Source organism: Gymnodraco acuticeps, unplaced genomic scaffold, assembly GCF_902827175.1.
Source record: "Gymnodraco acuticeps unplaced genomic scaffold, fGymAcu1.1, whole genome shotgun sequence".
NCBI classification, from domain to species: Eukaryota; Metazoa; Chordata; class Actinopteri; order Perciformes; family Bathydraconidae; genus Gymnodraco; species Gymnodraco acuticeps.
The window spans coordinates 1,299,929-1,326,939 of record NW_022990559.1 but is presented as its reverse complement, the minus strand read 5'-3'; the positions used below and the strand labels follow the sequence as shown (position 1 = coordinate 1,326,939).

The 27,011-nt window shown below is 40.4% G+C and overlaps 2 protein-coding genes across 2 annotated transcripts in view; one reads left to right on the top strand and one right to left on the bottom strand.

Annotated features, from left to right (window-relative positions):
- ppid (peptidylprolyl isomerase D) overlaps positions 1 to 2,915 on the top strand; it is a 9,453-nt gene extending 6,538 nt beyond the window's left edge. The window contains exons 9-10 of the mRNA XM_034227603.1: positions 267 to 309; positions 2,269 to 2,915. Coding sequence (XP_034083494.1) covers positions 267 to 309; positions 2,269 to 2,357 — 132 coding nt within the window. The 3' untranslated portion in view covers positions 2,358 to 2,915. The remainder of the gene's footprint in view (positions 1 to 266; positions 310 to 2,268) is intronic.
- On the bottom strand, positions 2,802 to 27,011 carry etfdh (electron transfer flavoprotein dehydrogenase). Its single transcript, XM_034227602.1, has 13 exons — positions 26,802 to 27,011; positions 25,907 to 26,065; positions 24,571 to 24,800; positions 23,559 to 23,640; positions 23,105 to 23,223; positions 21,108 to 21,185; positions 20,382 to 20,528; positions 15,959 to 16,099; positions 14,769 to 14,912; positions 10,454 to 10,622; positions 8,414 to 8,596; positions 6,004 to 6,225; positions 2,802 to 4,056 (listed from the first exon to the last, which is right to left on the bottom strand). The coding sequence occupies exons 1-13, from the start codon at positions 26,833 to 26,835 to the stop codon at positions 3,893 to 3,895; spliced, it is 1,872 nt and encodes a 623-aa protein (XP_034083493.1). The 5' UTR covers positions 26,836 to 27,011; the 3' UTR covers positions 2,802 to 3,892.

The following is a 27,011-nucleotide window of genomic DNA, read 5'->3' as shown; positions in this document are numbered from 1 at the left end:
ATATCCTGCCCACTGACAGTTGAAAATGTACACAATGATGTATGTCTAAAAATATGGATTACTTGGTGTACAGCTTTACTAGCAACGGTTCTGTAATGTATCGTAGGTCTTTTTGGCATTGGGTGAGAACAATGCTCATTTCTTTCATTATGACATGCCCTGGTTTATACGAGATAAAACAGAATGCATTGGTTTTGCAGACAGTAATTATACGGGGGCATTCTGAGGTCACATTGACTCCCCCAATTGTTTTCTTCTCCTTTCAGATTGATCTGAAGAAAGCGCACGCAGTAGCTCCAGAAGACAAAGGTGGGGAATCAACATTTGTCTGTCTCTTCAGTCTTGATCAATTCCAAGAATGATGCAAACAATGTGCCGCCGTCTCCCACATTTTGCATATTTGTTTTGACATTTCATGCATATTCACGTGTATTATTCAAATTTAGTATGCGAGCTCATGAAGAAAAATAGTCCTAGGACCGCAAGAAAACATCCTGTCCTGATTTGATTTGATTGAGGGAATGAAGTAGCTGTGTTCTGTCTGAGCAGCATGCGACCGAAACATCATTATCTCAGGGTAGTTGCTCAAGAATAACAAACTTAGGAGTATGGCTGTATTCACTTCCTAGACTGAGAGGATTTGTCAAGCCAACAAAAGCCTGTGTACCCATTTTTTAAAAGAAAATACCTATTATTTATCTACTTTGATCTGAGAGTGACTCACGATAAAATGCTATCAGACGGTTGTTAAATGCAAGTACTTCACATAAACACAATGGCTGAGTCATTGTGATTTATCTTCCTCAAACAGTGTTTCAAGTTCTAAAGGAACTGAATATATTCCTTTTTATTAATGTGGCTATGTTCAATATTTACAGTTAAGCAGCTTAATGTATGGCTTTCTTTAGAGATAGATTGATGGGAGGACCAGGGCTCTCGACTAACTTTTTTTCACCATCCTCCCGAAATCCAATCTAAGCCGTTCCGAAATTAATGTGGACCGTCCCGAATTTAAAATATTAGTTTTTCTACATTATCATTAGTTAAAATCATTCAAAGTGACCTTTAACATCAATAAAACATCATACAAATCTAGATGATCATTCATCAACCTTTTTATTTGAGGAAATCAGTCAAACACAGAAACAAAGCCCAAATATATTTAAAAAACGAGAAAGTTACTCTAATATTGAATCCAATCAAGTCCCATCCAACACACTGTCCTGAAGACAGAACCCAGAGTAACCAGGATGAAACAGTCAGGAGACCTTTACAAAGTGCCCCGCCCCCTCGCACAGACGCCTGGATTGGAAAGATCGAAAATACATCGGACGCATTTTGTAGTCTTATTGCATATTAGAAACGGAGTTGGCGAAACTAAAACTGCGATATAATGTTTATGTAGCAATAAGACGTATATTTTTTAAATGTCTCCAGTACCATAACGTCGGAGCTTAACGGTACCACGTTCTTTAATAATTCCGGCCCGGGGCCCGTTTGATACCGGGGCTCGGTACCCATCCTACATGGGGAGAGGCGCGGCATATTGCTAAGGACTGAATGCGATGGAGAGTTCTCATTATTCGCGGACAGCTGTGCCGCTGGCTGTCGGTATACTACTCTCTCTGTGTGTGTGTGTGTATTTCGCGGGTTGCTAAATGTTTTGTGTGTGTTTGTTGACAAGGAGGTTTAATAACTGTGTGCTACACAAAACGTGCAGTCGGTTTCATTTTCATCGGCGTTCGCAGGGTATTTTTATTTTAACTCTCGTCCCAACTTTTTTTTTTATCCTCCCCGACCCTATTTTTTTCGACGACGGGACGCCCCTAAGCTCGAGCCCTGGGGAGGACATTGCCGCCAGAAAGTCATCTTGTATCATACTGTTAGATACGAGTTAGGGGAACAATTTGGAAGTGTTTCAACCCCCTAATATCTCAAAGCTGAGTGTACTGGGTGAAATTGAGCTCTTTGCAAATCTGCAGCTCCTTTCTGATATTTGAAGCAGCAGTTTATCGGCTGTTTGGAGATGTGTAAAAGCGAGCGATAAGTACGATTTACGCTCTCAATGTGCCTTAAAAAAAAATACTCCCCTCTGTCTCTCTCTTCACCCCTGTCTCTCCCCCATCTGTCTCTCCCCCCATCTGTATTTAAACGTGATGTGCAAAATGATTGCAAAGGTGAAAAGCAATGTTTGAAATCCCAGCACCAAAGATGAAACATAAGTCACTTTGATTTGTTGATCTAATCCAAAGTGTTTTCTTTTGGCAGCTATCAGCAAAGAGTTGAAGAGAGTTCAGCTGATTATCCAGCTGGAGAAGGAGAAGGAGAAGAAAATCTATGCCAAAATGTTTGCGTAAATACCTCGCCTAATGCAATGAATTCTCTTTCGCAACGTTTATCGATATTTGAATTCATGTGTGCGTGTGGAGCTGCACTCGGTCTGTCAGCAGGTGAAGTGTTTTCAGTTTGCAGGTCTGTTCATGTTTTCAAGCTGCCACATCTCAGCGTCTGTGTTGTTTTAAGGGAATAACTGTTGTAAGCTTCGACCTGTCTTAATACTGACACGTGTCCTCACTGTAATGAATAGTTTGAGCGTTAGTCTGATGCATGGCTGACTCCACTGCTCTGAAAAAGTGGGTTAACATCTATCACCGGCCCTCGTTCCAGGGAGTTCAGCAAAGCATTTACTGTATATGTTGTTTAGTTTCACGCTAAGGATTTTTGATACAGTGCCGTTAGCCACACAACCTACATCAACCTGTCTATTTATGTTTTTTACAGAGAATAAAACAAAAAGGACAAGAAGTCAAGTGCTTTATTCATTAGTGTGATATCATCGAATGATTTTATGTACAATACTGAGCAGATCAAATGCTGTCCAAATATTCCTGGAATAAATGCTGAATAAACCTGAATTTGAGAGCTGCTTGTTCATTTACAGAGGAAATATATTATTAGTTTGTTGGGTACCTCGTTTTAAAACACAATACGCACTTTCACACCGGAATACTTGTTCCGATAGTTCCTGGGATTTTACGTTCACACCAAAAAGAGAACTTGGTTCATGAGAACTTTCCCCCCCCTTTTCAGTCCCTGCTAGAGAGCTGGTTCTTTCCTGGGGAGAAAAAAGTTCCAATTGCTGATTGAATGGACAAATTGCAAACCACGCCCCGTAAAACTGAAAGGTTTTGTGAAGCCGCCATTGTATTTGCTGGAATTAGCATTATTAGCATTAGCCCCGCGCACCAACGGAGAGAGACTAACTTATGGCAACACAAAAGAAAACATGGGAGCGGTGGAGTCGCGTTCTGCCGATTTCTCGGAAGACTCCCCAACTCCGGGGACTTGGGGTGGCAGTATACGCCGTGAAGTTGTTTGCGGCCTGCCAGTAACCCCAAGCAGAAGAAGAAGAAGTGACGCCAGCGGCTTCATTTGCGTAATCTTCAGTCAGGGGACTTATTCCTGTGTGAACGCGATCTGCTCTTAGTTCCATGGGGGAACTAAGTGCTGGGATGTGAAAGCGGCTAAAGATCCACTTTATTGTAAAACTACTTTAAAATGCCCATATTGTTTTATAGCCGTTATGAAGCAACTGCAACGTTTGATCAAAGCTCAGTTTAATGGTCCTGTTTGGATGGATTTCACAACCAATGCCACATTTTAAATGTAATATAACTGCATAAATTAAGGATTTCTATGACAAAAAAGGCATTCATATTTCTAATATCCTTGCTTTTTGCAGATTTAATTTTTCATACCTTTTAAACCCAGTTATGTATTTACTTCCTGTTCCATAATTAGGCACATTCACCATCGCTGGCAAGTACTGCAGCCCTGGATGATACTTTACAGTCATCTTTCTAGACAAAAAAGGTTAAAAAAAACACGATGTTCACATCCCGTTGTAGGCTGGCCCTCCTCCGCCCTCAGGCACCACCCAGTTGATGTTCTGGCTCGGGTCCTTGATGTCACACGTCTTACAGTGGACACAGTTCTGAGCATTAATCTGAAGCCTCATCCCATCTCCAGTTTCCAGGGGAACATACTCGTACACACCTGGGGGGGAAGTAATGTAGTTAGATCGACAAATACAGAGAAAGACTGAAATATTCACGTTAGTTTGTGTCCCATAATCCCCTCTGTTTCAAAAGGGCTGATTCTCTGTGTTACTTTAGATGAGAATAAGGAGCCCCTCCCCACGCCCCTCAGAGAGATTTGGTTAAAAAGAACACAATAGTGCTCTAGGAGGAGATTCAGGTGATAAGGTGGGGGGGGGGGTTACCTTGGTTGCTGATTGGCTAATGGTTACACAAGACAACACATCGTTATGACATCATAAAGTGGCCAAAATCTGATCAGCTCATTTTCAGACAGGTTTTTATAGAAATGGATCAAAAAGAGAGAATCTTTTTTCCTGAAACTCTCAGCATCTCTTTCCACAGAGGGGACACATGTTGATGAAGAAGAGACGTGAAGAAGTGGATTTTGCATAATAGGTGACCTTCAAGGGAGTTATCAAATACTAATGACAATTTGCCCTTTTTAAAAGGTCAATACATTTCTGTTTTCATGATGCCAGGAATCAGAAGAACATACTTATTTCACTGAACATAAGTATCCTAAACCATGCTTACTGTAAGATGTAATAATTGTATTTATTTTACAAATACTTGCAATTGACCGTCAGGAACAATAAAACCATATAGTGTGAGAACTCTCAGCAGCAGCAGCGTGATGTGGACACAGCTGAGTTTCATCTTTTTAAAGCAGCCCTATTCTACTTGTTGGGGGTTTCCCTTTCCTGTAGGGTGTTATAAAGGTTGTTGTGCATGTGCAGTAAGTGGTCTGCAGGGCTAACTTCCCAAAGTTCCCTCCAACACACAGATATTAACCTGAAAATGAGCATAACCGGACCCCTTTAATGATTAAAACAATTGTCTCGATGTATTTTGTATTAAAAAGGTTTACAGGAATATAACCGGCTCTCATACGGCTGTGGATATTGATTGCATCATTGGTAAACGCTGCTCTCTTTTATACAGCCTAGTTATCTAATTATGCATAAAACTAGAGGTGCATTGTGTAGAGAAGTTAATTATATTAAAGAGACATTAATCTATAAAAGTCATTAAAACCGAAGCGCTTTATAAACACTATGCAGGTTAATTACCTACAGATTAGCCTGATGCTGGGTGGCGCACGACATGTGACTCTAAAGGAGGTTAATTAAATCAGGGATGAAACAGTGATCAAATCCTTTAGACTCTAAAGGGAGAGTATAATATTTAACGTTTATTTCATGTTAAAGGGATCAGCTGTCCCAAATTGCTGCTGCCAGAAAACAACAATGTCATTATTATAAAAGTTATTAACCTGAGAGTTTCTGCACTAAGTGCTTCCTGTTTTATTCCCACTCCCTCAGCTCTTTGTCACAAAGCATCTCTCTGCAGAGGCTTCTTCACCCCATGCTGCACATCATTAGGTTTTCACAGCGTTCAGAGAGAAAACCAGGTGTCTTTGTCCTCATCTGGAGACCTTGGATAAACCCGGTAAACACGTAAAGCTCAAATGTTTTTGATTTTTTGTTAACAACAATCAGCAGGTGTTCCACTTCAGTAGTTTCAGAAGAGCAGGGTGCGAGTGAGAGCTGTCATCTTCCCTTTACAAGCTTCAAGAATGTATTTATCGTGTGGTTTTGGAAATAAAAGTTTCATATTCTGAAAGCCAAGACTTAGTTTATTTAAAATCAAACAAAACACAGAACCCCGAAAAATATTTTTTTACGCAAATCCACGTTTATTTTGAAATGAGCCGTTGCGACTTCCGACGGGTCACATATGTGTGTGTATATATACATATTTGCACACATATTTTTATAAACATTTGTTTTTATATTTGGGATTGTGGGAAACGGTATTTTGTCTGTCTGTACACACAAACTGGAAGATTGACAATAAAGTTGACTTTGACTTATATGTATGTATATTGTGGTGTCAGTGTTACCTGCGGGGCAGAAGCGCTGCTCCGGCCCGTCGTAGATGGCCAGGTTCCTCTCCACCGGGACGCTGTCGTTCTTCAGGGTGAGGTGGGCGGGCTGGTCCCCCTCGTGGTTGGTGCCGCTCAGAGCCACAGAGGAGAGCAGGTCGAAGCTTATCTTCCCGTCGGGCTTGGGGTATTCGATGGGGGTGCACTCTTTAGCTGGTTTCAACTGGTCGGCGTCGAGGCCTGAGAGAGATGGAGCACTGCTGTTACCAAATGTGGATTTCCTCTGATAAACAACAGCATTAGAAATCTACACTGCTCCACTGCATGTGTGATATCCTTCATACATTCAAGTAAGGTCACTACACTGAGCTGGTGGTTCTTATAATGAAGTGTTGTAAAGGTTTGACTAAAGTTGCTGGGGTTGAGTCAAACTCTACAAAGGGTACATGTTACCGACGGGAAAACATACAGCACATGTCCCTCTTAACCAGTTCAATATTTCTGTATTTGTTACCTAGTAAATTAATACATTTGAACAAAAACACACAACATGTCTCTTTAAATGCAGACACAATAATATATTCTATAGTTGAATGATCAGTGAGTCCTATGTGAGTGAAAGGGTTTACGCAATATATATATAGTTCATGAAAAATAGTCCAACAAAAATAATATAATCCACAAAACTCCGTTCCAGGTTTTCTTAATCCAGTCCACGGTTATTCCAAAGCAATAATCCACACACCTAGAAGCAGCTGAAACTGGTTCTTTGCAATAAAGTTGTATAAAATAGACACAATTCAGGATAAGAAAACCCTCCATGTTTATTCTACTTTACTGCTGCCTTTGTCTCTTCATTACAGTAACTCTATCAAACAAGGACTATTTGACCACTGAGTGAAAATGTCCCGTTTGTAATTACTGCTTAATGTTCATTCATTTTTTATGTAATTTGTTGTTTAAAAATCTTTTTTTTTATTCGTTTATTCATGTAATAGCACTTGTTGCTGCTGTTTGGGCCAGGATTCCCCCTGAATCTAAATGTGAATTGTCCTGAGAAAACAAAGGAAAATACATTTCCTCTTAATATTTGTATTGTATGCTCCTTGTATGTGAAAACCTTTGTAGCAGTTAAGCTTTTGTATTATCTGCTACAACTTTCTGAGACTATAAACCTCTGATACAGGGGTTTTCAAAGTGTGGGAAGGTGAGCCTCCCCTCAGAGAACATAAGAACAGCCGCACCCCCCCTCCCAATTATTATTGCTATTATTATTATTATTATTGTTGTTGTTGCTATAATGCAGGGGTATTATTATCCAGTGGAATGCCCCTACCTACTGGCCTAGTTAAATCAAAGTGGCTGGGCAGTGGAGTTTTACTCACCGTCTTATTTGACTTTCTCAGGACGTAAAACTGTTTTTTGGGGGCAGACCCCCACAAAGAAAAAAAAATATTTACACACGTAAGGTCATCATCTTAACAGTTCTTTATGCTTATCGAGTCGTCCGTGAGCAGAGCATCAAGTTGGCATGTCTATAACAGCTGAATGCGGCGATTACCATCTTGTTCAGCAAAACGCCTCAGACTTATTAAGATCTAAAGCTTTAGTGCGTTTTGATTCGATGCTGAGTACAGCCAAACTTGACAGTCTCTTCTCTGTCATTGTAGACCACAAATACCTCATTCCTTCCGTCTACTTGGGTCCGAATCATAGACTGTATATATAAAAGGTCAGAATGTCCGAATGCGCCGTCCCGTTCAAATGAAATCGCCGCCAATCACATTTCCTCGCTCGCACCGGGGGAGGGGTTACAAGGCTTGCGTCTTGTGCTGCATTCACTTGCACTCGGACATTAGGGATTTTCTCTCATAAATGTCCGATGAGCCACAACTTTTATTTAAAAAACAAAGCTGCCAACTGGGGTGGCAAGGCTATTTTTAGGGGGGCAGTTTCCACCCCATGCCACCCCGGTAGATCCGCCCCTGCTTTTGATTCAAGTCCATGCGGAAAACCGGCACTCTCACAGGTAGGCGGAGGTGAAGGGAATGAGCACTTTTACAGCCTTTTTGGCGAGGTGGGGGAACTCGGTCTCCACAGACAGCCAAGTGGCGTTTTCTGCCAGACGCCGTCTCCTCTTTCACTTTAGGTAACTTCACAAAAAATCGATCCATGTTGCCGCTCGCATAAAGTTAGCTGAAGTTAACTAGCTAGATTTAACTGTTTCTCGTTATTTCTTTCTCACGCTGCGCCTCCCCTGAAGCTCTCTGGCGCCCCCCAGGGGAGGCGCGCCTCACACTTTGAAAACCGCTGCTCTGATACATGAGCTTTCTTGTAAGTAAGGATTATAAATTTTTCTACAATTAGTCCTCCTTTGTGAACTATTAGGCCACATCCGTAGGAATATGATGAACACTGTGCTACTCACCAGCGTGTTTGAGCGTCCACGGCTCCTTTCCTCTGCAGATCCAGTAGAAGACCCCGGTGTAGACCATGCCCCCGTACAGACCAAAGTAATTGTGGAAGGACGGCCGGATGTTTCTGACTGCATACAGCTCTTTCCACACCCACGACTTCTTCAAGCTCTCAGCGTACTCAGGTACATGGAGGCCTTGGGAGGATTCAAATGAAGAAATTACACACACACATTGAACGAATGTCCTCGCTGTTGTCATGCTAACCTTTCCTGCACATTTGTAGCACAAAGCCTTGAAGAATAGGGCCTTAACCAGTGAAGGTTTACAAAATAATGACTATTTCAACAGGGATTTCAAGCTTAACATTTTGCATTAGAAGGAATAATCCCTATACAATATTGTGGATTTTTTTTTTACGACACCTTTTTGTGGTAAAAACACTCTGCTGTTACATTTTGAGAAACATTAAATTGCATCAAACTCAATAAAACTGGAATGGTAGCAGACGTTTTAGGGGCGGATAACTTCAAACTCTGGCGCATGAAAGCAATACTATCTGGACAACACAAGACCACTGCAGGTAATGAAGTTATTCGGGTAAATATAACCTTAAAGATATAATTATTCATCAGTTTTTCTCTTCCTGACTATCGACCATTTGCATTTGAGTCCATTCTTATTTGTCATGAGCTAGAGAGAATGAACACAATCATGTAAAACATGACGTTAACTATTAAAAAGGATAATTGAAGTGGAGTATAATGAGATTCATAGTCAGTGATTTAGCTGCAGTAGATGGCGCTCCCAGTTTGGAAAAGCTGACATAAGCATGGGTAAAACAAACCGCTTTAAAAAGACCCTATACTTAGAATAAAGGGAACATGATCTGCTTACTAAGCTCTGTTCAAAGCAACCAGCTTTATTTTTAACAGAACACAGGAGTGCTTTGTGCCTCGATTGGTGAGTTTCTTTGTGTACTGTACTGCTATTCATCTTTTGAGAGCCGACTGCAATCGACAGTAAATAATTCTCTGATTACAGATAACCTCATACGAACTATCCCTTTGAGCAAATAAGTCACCGCAGCTCCACCAAGATGGATCATATCGATCTTTTTAGAATGATTCTTGAAGCTGTTCCCACTGACATTTTTACAGCCATTACAGTTCTTTTTATTGATGTAGCTGCAAGAGTGTGTCCCATGTGCAGCCTCTGTTTAGTTCTCAAGTGGCTTGGAAAACTCATTGTAAAGAAGTTATTGCCTGACCTTTTATAGCTTACAAATGCTGTGCTACCTGACATCCTACTACTCCTCCATCACCATCTGGTACGCCGCAGCCACAGCCAAGGAAAAGGGCAGGCTGCAGCGGGTCATCCGCTCTGCAGAGAAGGTGATCGGCTGTAATCTGCCATCCCTCCAAGACCTGCCCGCCTCCAGAACCCTGAGGCGGGCAGGGAAGATAGTGGCAGACCCCTCCCACCCTGGACACAAACTGTTCACCCCCCTCCCCTCTGGCAGGAGGCTGCGCTCCATCAGGACCAAAACCTCTCGCCACCTGAACAGTTTCTTCCCCTCCGCTACCGGCCTCTTAAACAAGGCCCGGCCCCCCCCACTGACACTTTACCTCTGCCACAACGTATTCTCTATATGCATTACATTAATGCACACAATGTTCATACTGCACATATTTCTTGTTTCATATCCTATAATTCATTCATAGCATTCTATTTCCATGTAAATTACAGCTTTATTGCTATTTAACTATATTTTATTACGGAGTCCTTATGGATTTTTTGTTTTATATTTGATGTATGCACCATGACATCAAGTCAATGTCCTCGTATGTGTGAACCTCCCTGGCAATAAACCTGATTCTGATCCGACCTGATATGACCCAGCGGTGTTGCAGTGTGTACGGTTATGTAACTTCAGAGAGCCTGTATAGACCCGTTTCTGGGTTTTAACTCACTTTAACCTCGGTACCTGAAATGAGATGCACACAGGTACTGCTGCCACCATCATGATTATTAATGGGGTTCACATTTTGTACCTAACGTCTCTGACTCCGGGTTCTCTGCTGTGATTTTAGGGAAAATGGCCTCAGCAGCCAGCATGCCGCTCTTCATGGCCGTGTGGGTGCCTTTGATCTTCGGGACATTCATGAAGCCAGGGCTGCAGCCTATCAGTAAACCTCCTGGGAAGGTCAGCTTTGGGATTGACTGGAGAGAGGAAGAGGAGAGAGGAAGAGGAGAGAGTTCATGTCGTTTTTCATTTTTTAAACAATGTATTTATTGGTTTTTACAATTTTTACAACACAATAACGACGTAGCATATACATGACAAATACATCATTACAAAGCAAAGCGAACAAAAACATGACAAAAAACAAAAACAGCTGAGTCTCAAACACACATTACACTATTCACATCTTAAACTGCACTGTAACTTTTATCCATGTATTTTTTCTTTTAATGTTTATTTTATTTTTAAATGCCATTTTCTTAATGTCTTTCGTTTTTTGTAAAGCACTTTGAATTGCCTTGTGTTGAAAGGTGCTATAAGCCTTGCCTTGCCTTGCCACACGCTTTTATCCAAAGCGACTTACATACTCAATACTGTGGGCAATCCCCACAGGAGCAATTTGGGGTGAAGTCTCTTGCCCAGGGCACAACTACATGCTGACTGCAGTGGGGTTTGAACCTGTGACCCCCTGATCCGAACACCAACGCACTAACCCCTCCCTTATAGGTGGTTACAGGAGTATCACATGTATTATGTATTATGAATTTATGATTACAGGAGTTTCATGAGGTTCCTTTAACAATAACAGCCGACAATTCAGGTCCAAGGAAATGTAAGCAAGGCTGCCAGATTGGATAGAAGTGGTCAGATTGGGCATGTAAAACATTTGAGAGATATTCCAGGGGAACCAACTCATAATGTTGAGCCAGCCTTTGAGAGATGGGACCTGATCCTTAGTTTTAATGGAGGACTTTCATTTGTATCGCACAGGTGATTCTTTATAGAGGCCATATTCCACGGCCTGCCTCCTTAATTCTGAAGTACTAAAACCACCGGTCGTAACCTTCAGTCTCACGAACGTTACATCTTCAGTGAATGTCCTTTTGAAACCTCTTGCACGCTCCTCCTGGTGTGAGCCACAGTCACCTTGAAGTGGATTATTTTGAAAGAAGCCATATTTTACGAACAAGATGAAGGATGTTTTGACACTGAATGAAAGGTTCTTGTTACTTATCAATGCTTATCTATCATTTGATGTAAGTTGTTGTTTGTTTCAGACACTTTTTATGCTGTTAATTATGAAATAATCTTGGAAAACTAAATCTTTTTAATATATTGATTGTAACACCAAATGTCATTCTTTTTTTACGATAACCTTTTGTGACATTTTTATTATCCAATTTAACTTTCCAAAATCCTAAGAATGCTCGATGTGAAAGTATTTAACAGCAACAATATGTCTGTAGATTTACTAGAATGTCCACAAAGCAAGTATCGCATGTGAACTGAAAAAGGCACTTGATATACGTAAACATATTCAATTAAAAAACAATATCTTAAGAAAACAGATGGTCATTTCTTATATTAATTTCTGACAAAAGATTGATGGATTCAATCCAGTCATCCACTTTCCAGAAGGTGATCTGAATTGTGAACGTTTTGCACGCCGGTTTCCATCAACTCAGAAATGTATTGAAAATCACCTGCAGTTGATTTCACAAACCTTATTTTCTCAGTCAGTTTGTTCAAGTTTCATCTTTAAATCCTTTCTATAAACAAACTATTACAACTAGTAATAGCCTTTTCTCATGTTTTTTTTTTAAATATATAGTTCCCTCCACACACACCTGTATGTAAAGTGTGGCTCTGTCAAACTGTATTTCGGCCGGTTGGTGTGTTTAAGTTACCTCTAATATAATCTTCTTTTTTTGTATAATTGTATTTTTCTAACAGGATGAGTGAGGGTTTAATCACATTGCATTCCAGATTTCATGACACCAAGAAATTCATTGGCAACACAATTTAACTGAGATAGTACCAATTAATACTTCATCCCCACTGACCAAACCAGAGCTCCTTCATGGTTGCTGTTTTTGAATTTCGCTGTACGTAAAGTTTATATTATTGTCTGGGTGTTTCTCAATGTCGAGGACGCTTCCTTGGTAGGACATGTCTTCCGAGTAACTTGTTTCAGAAGCGAGGCAAGAATCCTTCCTAGCCTCGGAAAACGAAGAATGGTGGAACAGGCTAACAGGTCTGCGTCATATGCGAGGCCCCGCCTTAAATCGAGCGCGATTTCCGCCAAAGCTTTGGAAATTAGTCCGTGCGCAAAGCATTGTGGGGATTTTAAGACCGTGGAGGATACTCATGTGCAGCCTCGAAATGTCTTGCTACGAAGGAAGCCGGGCTCGGTAGAATTCCAAGTATCCTGGACATTGGAACAGTCCTTCGGCTGGGACTCGATGACGTAGCATCCTTGAAATAGTGGCTCTGGAGCATCCTTCCTTGACATTGAGAAACACCCCCTGTGTCTTATGTGATTCAAGGTCACAGTGGAAGTAAGGTTGTTTTAGGTAGTCCAGACTTCCTTCTCCACGTCATGCTGGAGGACCCTGAGGAGTCCCAGGACAGAGGGGACAGTAAATCCCTAAAGCCTGTTTGGGGTCAGCTGCGGGGTCTCCTCCCTGTTGGACTCCACTGGAAGGAATCCAGCAGCAGCACCTCAGCTGACCTTCAATGTGACTGAGCAGCTGCTGTGCTTACTTCTAATATTATTCACAAAAATCATATTACCATTTTTTACATATCTACATTTTTAGATGAATAATGAAACTACTCAAAAACAGATCCAAAACAGTCCTAAAATAACACCACGTTTTTCCTATATCCAACATTCTAATAAGGACACTTCTAAATGTATTCTTTGTCTATACTACTTGGCTCGGATTTCTTTGTATAACCATATTTGTAATCTTTAATCTTGCGCAGTAATAATGCATATCTTAGTGATCAGAGTGTGTTATCGGTCCTTTTCTAAAAAACGTTTCGTTATTAAAATAGAGTAAAAACTAAATAAGGCAGATTGATGAAACACCAGATTCCAACAGATTGAAAAAAATGACTTACAAGGCCTTGATGTTTACATTTATGAACCAATTTCTGTTGTAATCATGCTGTAACAACGACGACTTGTTTGCAGAGTAAATTAGATTGTAAATGAAGAATCAGCTAATGGTTTTAATTAAATATGAAAGTAGGAATGCATTTAATCAATCCGTAAATAGAAGTGTTTCATTGAGTCATGCAGAACAGTCTTCCATCCGTTACAGTTTTTTTTAACTGACAGTGTTTATTTTGGCAGCTATTTTATGTTTAGTCAGAAATCCCAGTGTTAGTCCACACGTCGTTTTTCTGGCAAACACTGGCCAGGCGCAGGGGAGCACTTCATCCCAGTGTTTTTGATCTTTCATGAAAACAACATATTGACAACATATCAAGGCTTCGTTGTTCCCTGATGTATAATAGACTAACATTGCCACTTTGCTTTTTATGATCCATTTCCGGCTCCTATCCATTTGTCTGACATCCTTTTTTTCCGGCATGAGCACCGACTGGAGGATACTTGCTCTCATACTCTGTCAGAATGAGCCTGTCAGCACTCACTCTGTCAGCATTAGGGCGAGGAGGAGGGCCATCAGCAGGAGAGCAGTTTGCTACTTGAAGCAATATTGCATCAATACACAGAGAGGCTAAGTTCTGACTATTATATTAATAATTAATAGTGGAAATACATGTACTTTTTCGGTAAGAATAGCTTTTATAGTCCACTAGATGGTGCCGAGATTTTATTTGACGAGGTCATCAGCATTGGCAGGAAGTTGGTCAAAACAAAAAGAACATCATTGGATTAAAAAGATGTTGACATTTTTGAAGTTGAAAAAAGTTAATAAGTTGCAGTATATGTTTTCCCAATACTCAGCATATGACAAACAGTTTAGTCAAGCAATAATATCTCATTGTTACTTAAAAGGTCCCCTATTATACTTTTTTCATCAATATATTATAGGTCTCAGATACCTTGGTTGCTGATTGGCTAATGGTAACACAAGCCAAACAAAATCGTTATGACATCACAAAGTAGCCAAAATCTGATCAGCTCATTTTCAGACAGGTTTTTATAGAAATGGATCAGGACAAAAAGTGAGAGAATCTTTTTCCTGAAACTTTCAGAATCTCTTTCCACAGAGGACACACATGTTGATGTAGAAGAGACATGAAAAAGTGGATTTTGCATAATAGGTGACCTTTAAGTATCTAAATAATTTTGTATAGCGGGGCCCTACCTGTATCCCTCCTTCGTTCAGAGCCCTGGCTCCATATCCGATCCTGGTGCCACCCTCCAGCGTGGGAGCCACGGAGGGATGATGCTTCCAGCGCTGGAACTCCCTGAAGGGGCTCAGGTAAGGGTTGGAGTAGTCCAGACCAATCTGGAGTAGGAAACACATATACATTACATTTAGCTGAGGCCTTTATCCAAAGCAACTGACATAAGTGCAATCAACTATGAAGATACTAGCTCAGAACTTGCAGGTATATACGCTTCAAATGATCAAGACCATTGTCAGTGCATTCGTCTTAATGGACCTTTTGTATACGTTGTATGGCCAGGGTGCACTTGAAACTAAACAAAGTGGGTTTTCAGCCAACAACGTCAAATGTGTGAACTTAGTCTAAATCAATTAATTGAAAACAGGTTACCTATTGTGGCTTTTAAAATATTAATAATTTAGTTTTTCTATTTAATCTAGTGTTGCCATCAATCTAGACAAGATTTACACTCTTGGTATTGACGCTACAAATCAAGCTTTAATCCACCTTAATGTCTCTACAGCTTAAATTAAAAATCACAGTTAATATAAAAATCCAGAGAGGACTTAAACTGTCTTCATATACTGTAGCTACGAACATCACATTGCAAAACAAGGTCAACAACCTCTGTCACGTTGTGATGCATAACAAAAGAAGATTGTCTTTCAGTGGCACTGGGAGAATGGTATGAATATGAAATTGTTGCCGAGTTCCAAAGTTAGGAGAATCTGCAAAAAGCGTTGGCCGCCACCGTGTCCATGTGTGCAGATGCATAAGCAAGAAGATTTAAAGCTGTAATAACTGTCAGGGGTGGTGCTTCTGAATTTACAAAATTGAGAATTGTTTATTAACTCAATGTCTATTTTGTTGTTTAGAGGTATTGTGAGCAGACTAAAACTAAGCAAACATGCTATTTTTCAACTGAGCTATATGTAACTATGATAATCTACGGTATATTTGCATCTGGACATCACAGTGAATTGCAAATAAGCAATCATGGATTTATTTATTGCCCCTCTGTAGGATACATAAGATTCAGTGATAATAGAATGCCACCCACGACTCGACTATTTATTCAGAACCGTGGGTTGCTTTTTTGTTGCCTGCATGACATCCAGCTGTCACACATGTTTACATCACTGTCAGGATGTCCAAAGCCTCTCACCACAAAGCCCAGCGCCACCAGCGGCTCTCCTTCGTCCAGGTGATACAGGAAGGACCCTCCGTATGTGTTTCTGTTCAGGGGCCAACCCACAGAGTGCTCCACTCTGCCCGGCCTCCACTTCTTCTTGTCAATCGCCCACACCTACAGGAGCAGAGAGGTCAAACGTCATCAATAAGCAGAGGATTCCTCTAACACAGGGGTCTCCAACCTTTCTTCATCTGAGAGCTACTTTGAAAAAATGAAAGTGGCCAAGAGCTACTTGCATCACATCGCTTACATTTATTCATATAGCACTCATCGGTTGAATTAAACTACTTTTGTACACGTGTGAAATTGCAATACCTAAAGCTTATCACAAATCTTAACTTCACATCAAGGTCCAAGAAAACGAACATTTCTCACATATTATTATGGCCCACATAGTAATTACTGACAATTCACATAAATGTCCTTAATCACCACCTGACAAGCATTGTATGCACTTATAAGTGCATTCACTCTTTTTTACAGTTATCGAGATGAATGGCACTGCATGGAGTCCACCATAGAGGTGTATGCTGGACCCACTTAGGTTCACTCTAATAGAGTCACTTACATGTTCATTAGTCAGTCTTGTTCTGTATTTAGATTTCATGACATTCATGTCAGAAAAAGCTGCTTCACAAAGGTCTGTAGAACAGAACCAAATAAAGCAGTATGTTCAGTGCTGCTTGGTGAATGTTCTTATCGGTTTCTGGGTCTACAAGGCTCCAGAAATGTTGAGAGTTTTGCTGAGACTTAAGCTGAACATGATTTTGGAGATTTATAACCTCCATCTCCACAGGATTGACACTGAACAGTTCAGCCATCTTTTTCATCTTCTTCTTCGTCTTGACATTACATTATAAACCATAATAAATCTGTATGGTCTAGCCTCCCTATATCTGTGTGTGAAATTGTTCCATCTTCAAAAACTAATACTTCTGCAGTCTAGCAACGGTCTTCTGTTAAAAAAAAGGATACTGAATGTCCTGAATGTGGCATCACAAACATGACTTAAGTCTGAACACAGCAGACAACAGGAGTATTTACAACAGCATTATACAAACAAAAATACTGCATGTGGGTGCACACTTACATTCTCTCACAAATCCCATGAATGTATGAGACTAAGTTAGCGTCATCATATCTCAATCAGTGATTAAGTGAATAATAAAGTTTCTATCGGGTCACTATCAGCCTGTCACTCATTATTTTCAGGGAGGGGGCGGGGTTTGCAGTGGTGTTTTCTCCTGGAGGCCAAGGGAAGCCAGGCTTCCCCTGTTTTTTCGGTGTAGTTATTTATAATTTTAATAAATAAAAACACTTCGTTTAGTTTCGGAAATTCTTTGTTGTGTGTTGCTGCCGGCCCGTCTCTCCCCCATTCTCATTGAGTATTTTACAAAGAGTGAAACAGCGCCCCTCTAGATGTTATGGTGAAACAGTAGATTGCACTCACTGTTGCGAGAGGAGGCCAGCCGAAATTGGCTTCCCTTGGTGAAAAAGAAATGGAGAGATTGACCAATCAGATGAGGCTCACGTGATGCCCCTGCCAACCTGTGATTAGTCAGGGCCATGCCAAGGGAAGCCAGAGGCGGCTGGCTTCCCTTGCCTCACAATCCAATCAAATCGCATCAACTTAGTGTTGCAGTGACGCGCCCTAAAACCCGGAAGTAAGCTGCGCTCGACTTCCCTCGACAGAAAGCAATGGGATTTCTCCATAGGATTTTGGAAAATAGCTTGAAATAAGGTCAGTGGAAAACGAACCTGTTAGATAAATGCACGTTGTGTTCAGTCGGATAATATCCACATGTCTACCCTACTTTTATAATTTTCAAATCATAAATCTAATCGATAGAAGATAGATAGCGTCACTGCACCACTCTCACCGCCGTTAGAAAGTAGCAAGCAACTGAAGCAAGTGCAATTATGGAGGGTGGAGATTTGGAGTATTTCATCAAAAGTAATTGTACTAAACTTCCGCTACAGCAGCAACAACAAATACAATCTGATGACAGGCTAATGCCCAAACTGGAGCTGTGTACATAGAGGAAAAAAGGAGCGAATCGGACGTAAAACGTTAAAGGGCTCCTGATTTATGTTTGTGAATTAATGCTTATTAGAGTTTGGGCTGGAGAGTGCGTGCGGACCTGTCGGTTAGATAACAGGTGTGTGTAAGTCCTGCATCTGTATGATACAAATGTGTGTAAAATGATACCGGGTGCTGTAATCACTCATCTGGTTACGTTATTACATTGACCACCACACCCCCGACCCAAAAGAAAGGACGTATTATTGGCTTCCCCTAATTGTTTTCCCCACGCCACGCTACTGGGGGTTTGGAGGAACGAAGAGGAGACGGTGATCGCGGAAGCTTTCCTCCTGCCTTCACAAACTTTACACAAGTATTTATCAACTGACAATAGCAAGAGGATATTCATACTCTGCAATCCAAGACTTGATCAAATCCACCAAAAACCTGACATGACGATAACGAGTGTTTTTCAAAAAACATAAATCCCTCCCTGTGTCTCTGAGCCGCAGCGACAGGGCCTGATTCAGAGCGGGTCATTCTGCTGTTGGTTCTGGACTGGTGTTGGTGGAGAAAGCAGTGCCGCTGTCACGTCTGTTCCTTGATCTCTGCGTCACGGACCAATTTTATATTCGTGTGACAGAAACAAATTCTAAAATAAAAAAACGTTATTGTCCAGCCGCGGCCGAAAAATCAAGAAGCAACCTACGCTATAATCGATAATCGAGCGGCGAGCTACTGAAAAGCTCGACGTGTTGGAGAGCCCTGCCACTATCAAGTCTAAACGTTCCAACTGACACAGACTATCTTCGTCTTTACTGTAAAAGAGCGAAAGTGCCTTTTTACTAGCAGGGTATATGCAGGAATCCTGAAGTCAAATGTAAAACCTTTTAAGACCTTTTTTAAGACCCTTTCCATACATTTCAAGACCTCATCGCCTCACATTCACTATATACAGTATTGATTGTCCTTCCTCCTTATTTTCCAACCATTTGGACGCAAACTTGCATTTCCCCATAACGATGTTGTTTAACAACCGGTGTAAACGGAGCTTCGGGCGCTATCAAGCAGTGAGCGCGCGATGTCCTGTTCAGATGACGTCAAACCCAACGGGATGCCATAAATAAACTACACAGAATCACACTACACACCTACGCAATGATTACATTCAGGCACACTGTAGAATACAACCTCTTTGGACAATTTAGATACTTATTGAAAACAAGCTACAAAATGTAATACCTTGGAAAATGCAGTTTAATAGTCTTAATTTTCGCTAAATTGATTTATCAACTTTTAATACTTTTTAAGATTATGTTTTCTTGTGCAAGAAAGCATGACTTCACATCAGATTGTGTACACATCATTGAATATCTTGAGTAGAGATATTATTATTGTGATGGAAAACAAGGGATGGAAAGCATTGATGACTGTGAAGGGAGATGCTGCTGATATTTGACAAACTGAAGGATTATTTGACGTATTCGGCCGGAGAATTGACAATGCGAACAGTACACAGAGAAGTGTTCATGCTTTCTGCCACTATCGGTTCTGCTGAAGTCTCTCCAGGTCTGCATACTTAAAGGATTCAAAACATGTCCACAGTAAAAACAGAGGAGCCACCTGAACATTAGGATGGACAGATCAACTCTGTTATTATCTGCCTGGTGTGACCTATACCTACTTAAATGATTCATAATATGAATAAGACATTCTTATATCAAAATATGTACAAAGTCTCATGTTTCAATAATATGTTGTTTATATATGAATATATAGGAAGTTACTAAAGTACATCCAGGACATGGTTAAACCGTACACCCCAGCGCGTGCACTACGCTCTGCATCAGCCAAACGACTCGCTGCGCCCTCGGGGGACCCAAGTTCCCATCGGCAAAAACACGTGGGTTTGCTATCCTGGCTCCAAGATGGTGGAATGAGCTCCCCATTGACATCAGGACGGCAGATAGCTTGCACATCTTCCGGCGCAGACTGAAAACTCATCTCTTTCGACTCCACTTCGAACGATAGAACTATTAACAAAGCACTTTTATACTAATAAAGGACTGGCTTATCTAAAGCCAGTTGAGTAGCACTTGAAATGTTTGGCTCTATGAAACCTGATGTACTTTATGATTCTGTTTTCTTCAAGGTTGTGTCTTCCTGGTCGAATGTACTTATTGTAAGTCGCTTTGGATAAAAGCGCCAGCTAAATGTAATGTAATGTAAAAAATGACCAAACACAAATGACCACTTTTATCTGGTCAGGATCTACTTTAGTAATTAGGAATGATTAGTAAGACTGGACTAGGGGAAACTAAATTCAGGCCACAAACAGAGTAGCTTTATGTGGGCGGTATGTATGTTATTTACCTCTTTCAGTCCGATGGCGTAGGTCTGGGGTTCACAGTTCTCACGCAGGTTGAATTGCTTGTAAAGCTGTTTGGCCAAGTGGCCGTGACAGCCCTCTCCAAACAACGTGACTTTAGCATGGAGCTCCATTCCTCTCTCAAATACATCCTGGAGCAAAGCAGTAGTAGAAATTGATTGGTTAGTGCGGTAAAAATCTAATCACCGCTTTTTATGTAGAGCAAAATAACAGTTTGTATAATAGGACAGAATAAAACAAACATCAGCTGAACAAAAGCAAACCTTATTAGAACCGAAGGAGAAGGAACTACTTTTCCCAAGTTCAATAAGAACGAATTTATGGACTAAAATTGATGTAATCATAATAATTACAACCTGATTAGAATGACATGCTGTGTAATGCCCTACAGTGAACAATTGACTTTTTCAAAGGAATGGTGCCTCTTTAAAAGGAACAATGTATTTCCTTTGAAGCAACATACACACGGCTACATCTATACTGGATAAAAGGCAATTCTTCATGCTTGATAGATCAAAACAAGTGCGTGTGTTCCTGTTGTTGTTTTTGTGCTTTAAATCCTTTCAAAGAGCAGGATGTATCCAAGCGTGATATCTTTCAATTGTAAAGAATGGCCTCTCTAAATGAAGTTTTCATTTGACAATTAAGTGGCAACAAAGGGGATTAGAATCTTAAAAAGTTTACCATATTAAAAGTTGTACGGCACTAACCTTCGGCGAGCCGTCCTTGGCGATGCCCACATCATTGGTGGCGATTCCTTTTACACTTCCATCCTCGTGAAACAAAACCTTGACAAAAAGTGAATACAGATGGAAGATTAACACACTTAAATCATGTTAAATATTAAAATGACTGAGCGAGCACAAAAAGGGGTATTGATGACTGGGTTGTATACATTTGAGAAACAACAATATACACAGGGCTGCACATAACTGGTGTGCAGGTGCGCATGCGCACCCACCGCCAAAAAAGGAGCACCGGATCATTTGAAAAAAGCGCATTTGGGCACCAACATTGAGAGAGAGGGAGATGAGAGAAGAGAGAGATAGAAAAGAGAGAAGAGAGATATTTGCGAGTTGCATAAGAACTGGTAAGATAGCAGGGTTTCCCACACAGACTTTACTTGGGGGGGCCGCCCAGGTATTAACGGCCGCCAAAGTATAATTCGCGAGCCATTTAGGTTTAATTGTTTGAATCCGTCCACGGGCACGACGGCATCTGCGATCCCTCGCTGTACCCCTCGCTATCGCGTGAAGGGTCTGCTTTATGCGCTCCGCACAGTAACACTGCTGCGTGCTCACTAGCGCACCTCCCCCCCTGTTCATAAAGTCAAGTACCCCTCAAAAGGTCCGGTTTATTTCATTTTAAGGATGCGCACCAAGCAACATCTCCAGGTGCTCCTTTGCGAACCAGGGCAAAACCCCTGAATATACATGTCCACCTAGAATCAGCTGTAAACAAAGTGTATATGTAAACCTGAAACAACCTGGCTTGTTGTCTACCACAGAACAAATATGGAAGGTCCCTGTGGAGTTTGATCTTTATTATAGCACCTGCTACATTCAGGCCATTTGCTTCAACAGTAAACATGTTCTCCCCAGGTTTGGTTATATGTGTATTTCTAATCTAGTTTGAATCAGTTTTTAACATTTATAATGTATGCAATAGACTCATAGTAGGTTCACAGTACGTTAACATCATTAATGTAAACATATTTTAAGTCTAAGCATTTTTTATAATGCCCGTGAGCCAGAACATTATTTTAATCAGCTTTGCACTAGCTTTGAGAATATTACGAATGAATATGAATTTAATCTTGTAATGAATCCGTTTATTTTACACCCTCTGTCCTTAGACCCTCACATCAAACCTCTGGGAGAGAGACAGAGGAAGAATCCCTCTCCCAAGACTGACAGACGTGCAATAGTTGTCGTGTGAGTAAATCAAAAAGATAATACATGTATAACACAGACAGTCCAAATTCAATGTGCAAAATGTGTCTCTCTATAAGAAGATGTATCCAGATGGATGACAACAATAAGGCCAGTGGCGAGATAGTGTTTCATTGACAAATAATTGACACTACCATAGTCAACAAACAGTATATTTTGAGAAAGGCAGTATGAATGAAGGAAGTCTTAAAATAGGTAATTCAATTGAAAAGTGGTTTGAAAGGTCAAAGATGGGTTCGGGTAACAGTAGAACAGGGGCAAATGAGTTGTCTGCGGATGCAAAATGATTGAAAGAGAAGGATGAAAGGAACATCAAAAGGTTAGAAAACTGTCAAAAGAACTCTCATTTCACGGGAAGACTAGGGGTGGAGGAACGAGAGAATTTAGTTTGGGGTGTTGTCAAATATCTGGAACAAACTCCCAGAAACCTGCAGGTCCGCTGCAACTCTGACTACTTCTAAATCCAGACTGAAGACTTTCTTTTTGCCGCTACTTTTAATAGAACTATTCACATCTTACACTGCACCGTCACTTTTATTCATGTTCCTGTGTTATTCATGTCTAATTATCTTTGATTTTTAATGTTTCTAATGTGTGTTATGCTCTTAATGCCTTTCATTTTTGCAAAGCACTTTGAATTGCCTTGTGTTGAAAAGTGCTTTATAAATAAACTTGCCTTGAATAAAATAGAAATGGATATTTGTATCACATGCAAATTGCTTGACAGTACATGACAGAAACTCCTAATGTCTCACCTCAGATGCAGCGTATCCAGGGTAGATCTCCACTCCCAGCTCCTCCGCCTGCTCCCCCAGCCAGCGCACAAAGTTCCCCAGCCTCACAATGTAGTTCCCATGATTCACCATGGGAAGACCTACATGGTGTTACATACATCTCAGTCAACAACCCCGAAGAATTCAAAAGGGGAATTATTTCCACCTTTCTGTCAACATACAAGTTTGAAATGCGCCAACCCCCTTTGACTATATTCAGCCCAATGTTGCATCATCGCACTGAAATGAATGAATAAATCTCTCTTTTCTCCCGGTGGTAAATAATAGATACATTTACAAATGACGTTGTGATTTCTTTATCAATAACACACACGACCTCTGAGGGGCAGAACCTGTTACCGCCTTGTCAGTTCAGTGACAAGGCTTACAAAGTGAAAGATGTTTTATTCAAATAAGAATACAATTGTTTTTTTACCTGGCAAAATGGGGATAGGGATTCTGTGTTTCTCCGTTAAAAGGCTGAACACATCTTCTGTCACTGGAGTGTTCAGCGGTGCCTGAGGTAAGAGCACAATGTGTTGTTGAGATTTTGACTTCATTGGATTTATTAGCAGCCTTGACAGAGAACCTGGAATTGTTTTCACCTTGTAAGTTTGTGTGTGGGACGTTATAGCAGGAGTTTATGTGTATGTGCATATGGTCAGATGTTGTTATTGTTATAGTGTTGCACTCACAAACATCTACTATGTGTATTTGAGTTAGAAGACTACAGGGTTTTTCTCATCCATTGTACAGCTGAGCCTCAGAGTGTTTGAGCCCTGCCTAAGCGGTATGAATGTAAAACAAAGTGGAGAGCATCTGGAAAACTCAGTGATTTATCAATACAATGCTCACGCCCTGCTTAAGCACTGCTAACTAGTGCAAATGACAACGACTCATCTGTCAATCCCATGCCTGACGAAATTATGTATTATCATGATCCTCAGCAATCTCCTTTTTTAAAATAACTTCTGAAATGTTTTTATTTTTTATTTGTAAATGAATATATTTGATGAAACATATTTAAAACAAAATTGAACATTTTGGGGTATATACTAAAATAATAATTGAAGTTATTGTTTCGTCCTTAAAATGTTGAATAATGTTGAAATACCCCTCAGCACCAATCGTCGTATGTACTTGTGAATGTGATTAACGCCAAGTAGCGACTGAATTGAAAATAGGGATATTGAATATAAAACGTGGTGTATTGAAATAACATTTACGCAGTTTATTTAACTTATTATAGTATAATTGTTTTGGGGATTATCAACATTGACATTTAAATAATAGTCTTACAACCTGTATTGCTACAAGTACAGTATGTGTAGCTATGTTACATATAGCATTGCAGTCAAAGAGTGACACTATATATACGACAATAAGAACAACAAATTGAAGCACATGATGTAAACATAGAACTTTTTTCTTTTTTATTCGACACTCACCCCTCGCTCCTTCCAATCAGGAATGAGTTCGCTGAGGGCGGAGGGCTCCAGACAGGCTCCTGAGAGGGTGTGTGCCCCGATCTGAGAGGCTTTCTCCACGAGGCACACTCGCAGCTCCTTCTCTTGCTCGTTGGCTAGCTGCTTCAGACGAATGGCTGCAGAAAGACCGGCTGGGCCCCCGCCTACTATCACCACATCGGCCTCGTCTGCAAACCTCTCCATTTCGATACCTGGGACCATAAGAATAATGATAATAAAGCTTTATTTATACAACACATGCCGCTCAAAGTGCTTTACAAAATGACACATCACAAGTTCAAAACAAACAACAAGAAATTCCCCTCAGATTATTTGTTAAGAACTTTAAAAAAGGTACATGTAGCTAAATATAATATTGTATCAGGTTAATAGACACAAGGAGGTAAAATGCATGATAATACAGATACAATAAAATAAATAATGGTTTCTTTCTGACTTGATTAAGAATCAAGAGACGCCAGTGCATTTTCATTCAGATATTTTAAAAGGGTAACGCAGCACAGTGTCGAACAACTGGCAAAGCCTTTCACCAAAACAAAGAGTACAAGTATAATTGCAGGTGAGTTACCTTTAATGGTTTTCAAAACAAAGATAAGAGGTTATTAATGCGTCACAATGTGATACGTGACATATTTCACAAGAAGAATAAGAACCACTGCTCAGGATACGTGATAACGTTTCGAATATTGTGATTACAATATGACTTGTTATAAATAAACAGATACTGAAGTGTACTGTTGAGTAGTTCTGCTGCCTTCAGTGCTAAAACAATACTGCTTCAAAGTGTAGGAAATGATTACCAGCAGTGCAGCTTCTTATCTAGTAATAATGCTTGCTTTCAACTGACATGATAAGAAGATTCCAGAGTGTAATATTGGAGTCTTTTGCAATGCGTTTATCATGCAAATTGAAAGTAGTTGGATCAGTCAAATCACTGCAAATCCACACAAATATGTTTCACTAAATATTACTATAGGCAACAATTAGGAAACTGTCAAAGTGTAAAGCAGGTTGAACTTCTTGTTGTCATCCATGTCTAACTGGCTTAATTCAGTATATTGCAGGAATATCACCGTAATCTTATTTTATGTAGAGTAAAGGTGAACACACATCATTTATACTCCTGTAGTTATATGAACACCCGTTACATATATCTTGAGTTAAAACCAAATCACAAATATATCTCTTGACAAGTACCTACAGTTCGCATAGAGATGGTCATTGGTAGACTGTGTTGCTTAAGACAGACACAAGAAGATCAACCCTCTTTCTTTGGATAGTGCAGAGGCTGGCTTACCTTCCCATCTTGGATCCTTGTCCCGAGAATGGATAGTGTAGTGTGTGGTGATGGGGGGTGTTGTTACTGAAGAGGAAGCCCGTCTGTTTATGGTTGTGTACTGCTGAGGGGCAGCATGCTCTAGTTGGACAGTCTTCAATGCCCTGATACACCTGTGAGCTGCAAGAGAGAGAAAACAGAGCTTCAAGTCAAGACCAGCTGAAACTAGTAGTGCATGTTGTTTGTACTATCTAGTGTACTAACTGGTTGAGTTCAACCTGATCTGGTTCCTAAGTGATAAAACACAAATGCAATATATTGGATACATGACAAATAAATGCAAGCTTTAGGTAGGTTGCACAATGTAGTAAGGGTGATTTTTAAACCATAAAACCTGTACAGACATATGAAAAATCATACTGGTAGCTAATGTAGATAAAATGACAAGCAGCTGTCACACTAAGGTTGCAACAGGAGCACCATGATAGCTAGTAGTTTAGTCAGTAAACTAAGCTAAGCTCATTTCAAAGTGTAATGCTGCACATAAACATCTGCCTTATGCCGAAAAACACTTTAAATAACTTTCAAAACAGTAACAAATGACTAACAATACCATTTAGTTTCTGAAAAAGGGTAAATGGTTTCCATAACCAAGGACAAGGACACTGTTCAAGTGACCTAAATATTGATTCAACTTTCACCTATATTTTAGCTTGATGCTAACATTAGAATATTGGACTGTTAACGCTAGCATGTGAGGAAAACAAAACAAACTAGTGCACAAATGAACAAAGCACCTGATAAAACAGGCAGTAGTATGTATATAAATCATTTGTAGCATATTGAAAGAGTGTCGGTGAAAAGTTTCTACAGCAGGCTCGCACTGTGTTAGCTAACTATCCATTAGATTACGTACCTTTAGCAGCTGAATATCTGCTAGCTGGAAACATGATGTGACAGATAGCGTACGCTGACCAGACACCAGCAGTTTTCCCTTTCTTTCTTTAAATCAGTAGAGGTGAAGTGTCCCCTCTGTCAGTGAACAGTTTGTGTAACACTCCCGTTAGGCAAATAAATGTGAGCCTTATAAAACACGTCTCATAACACAGACGTTTGAGAGCGTCAA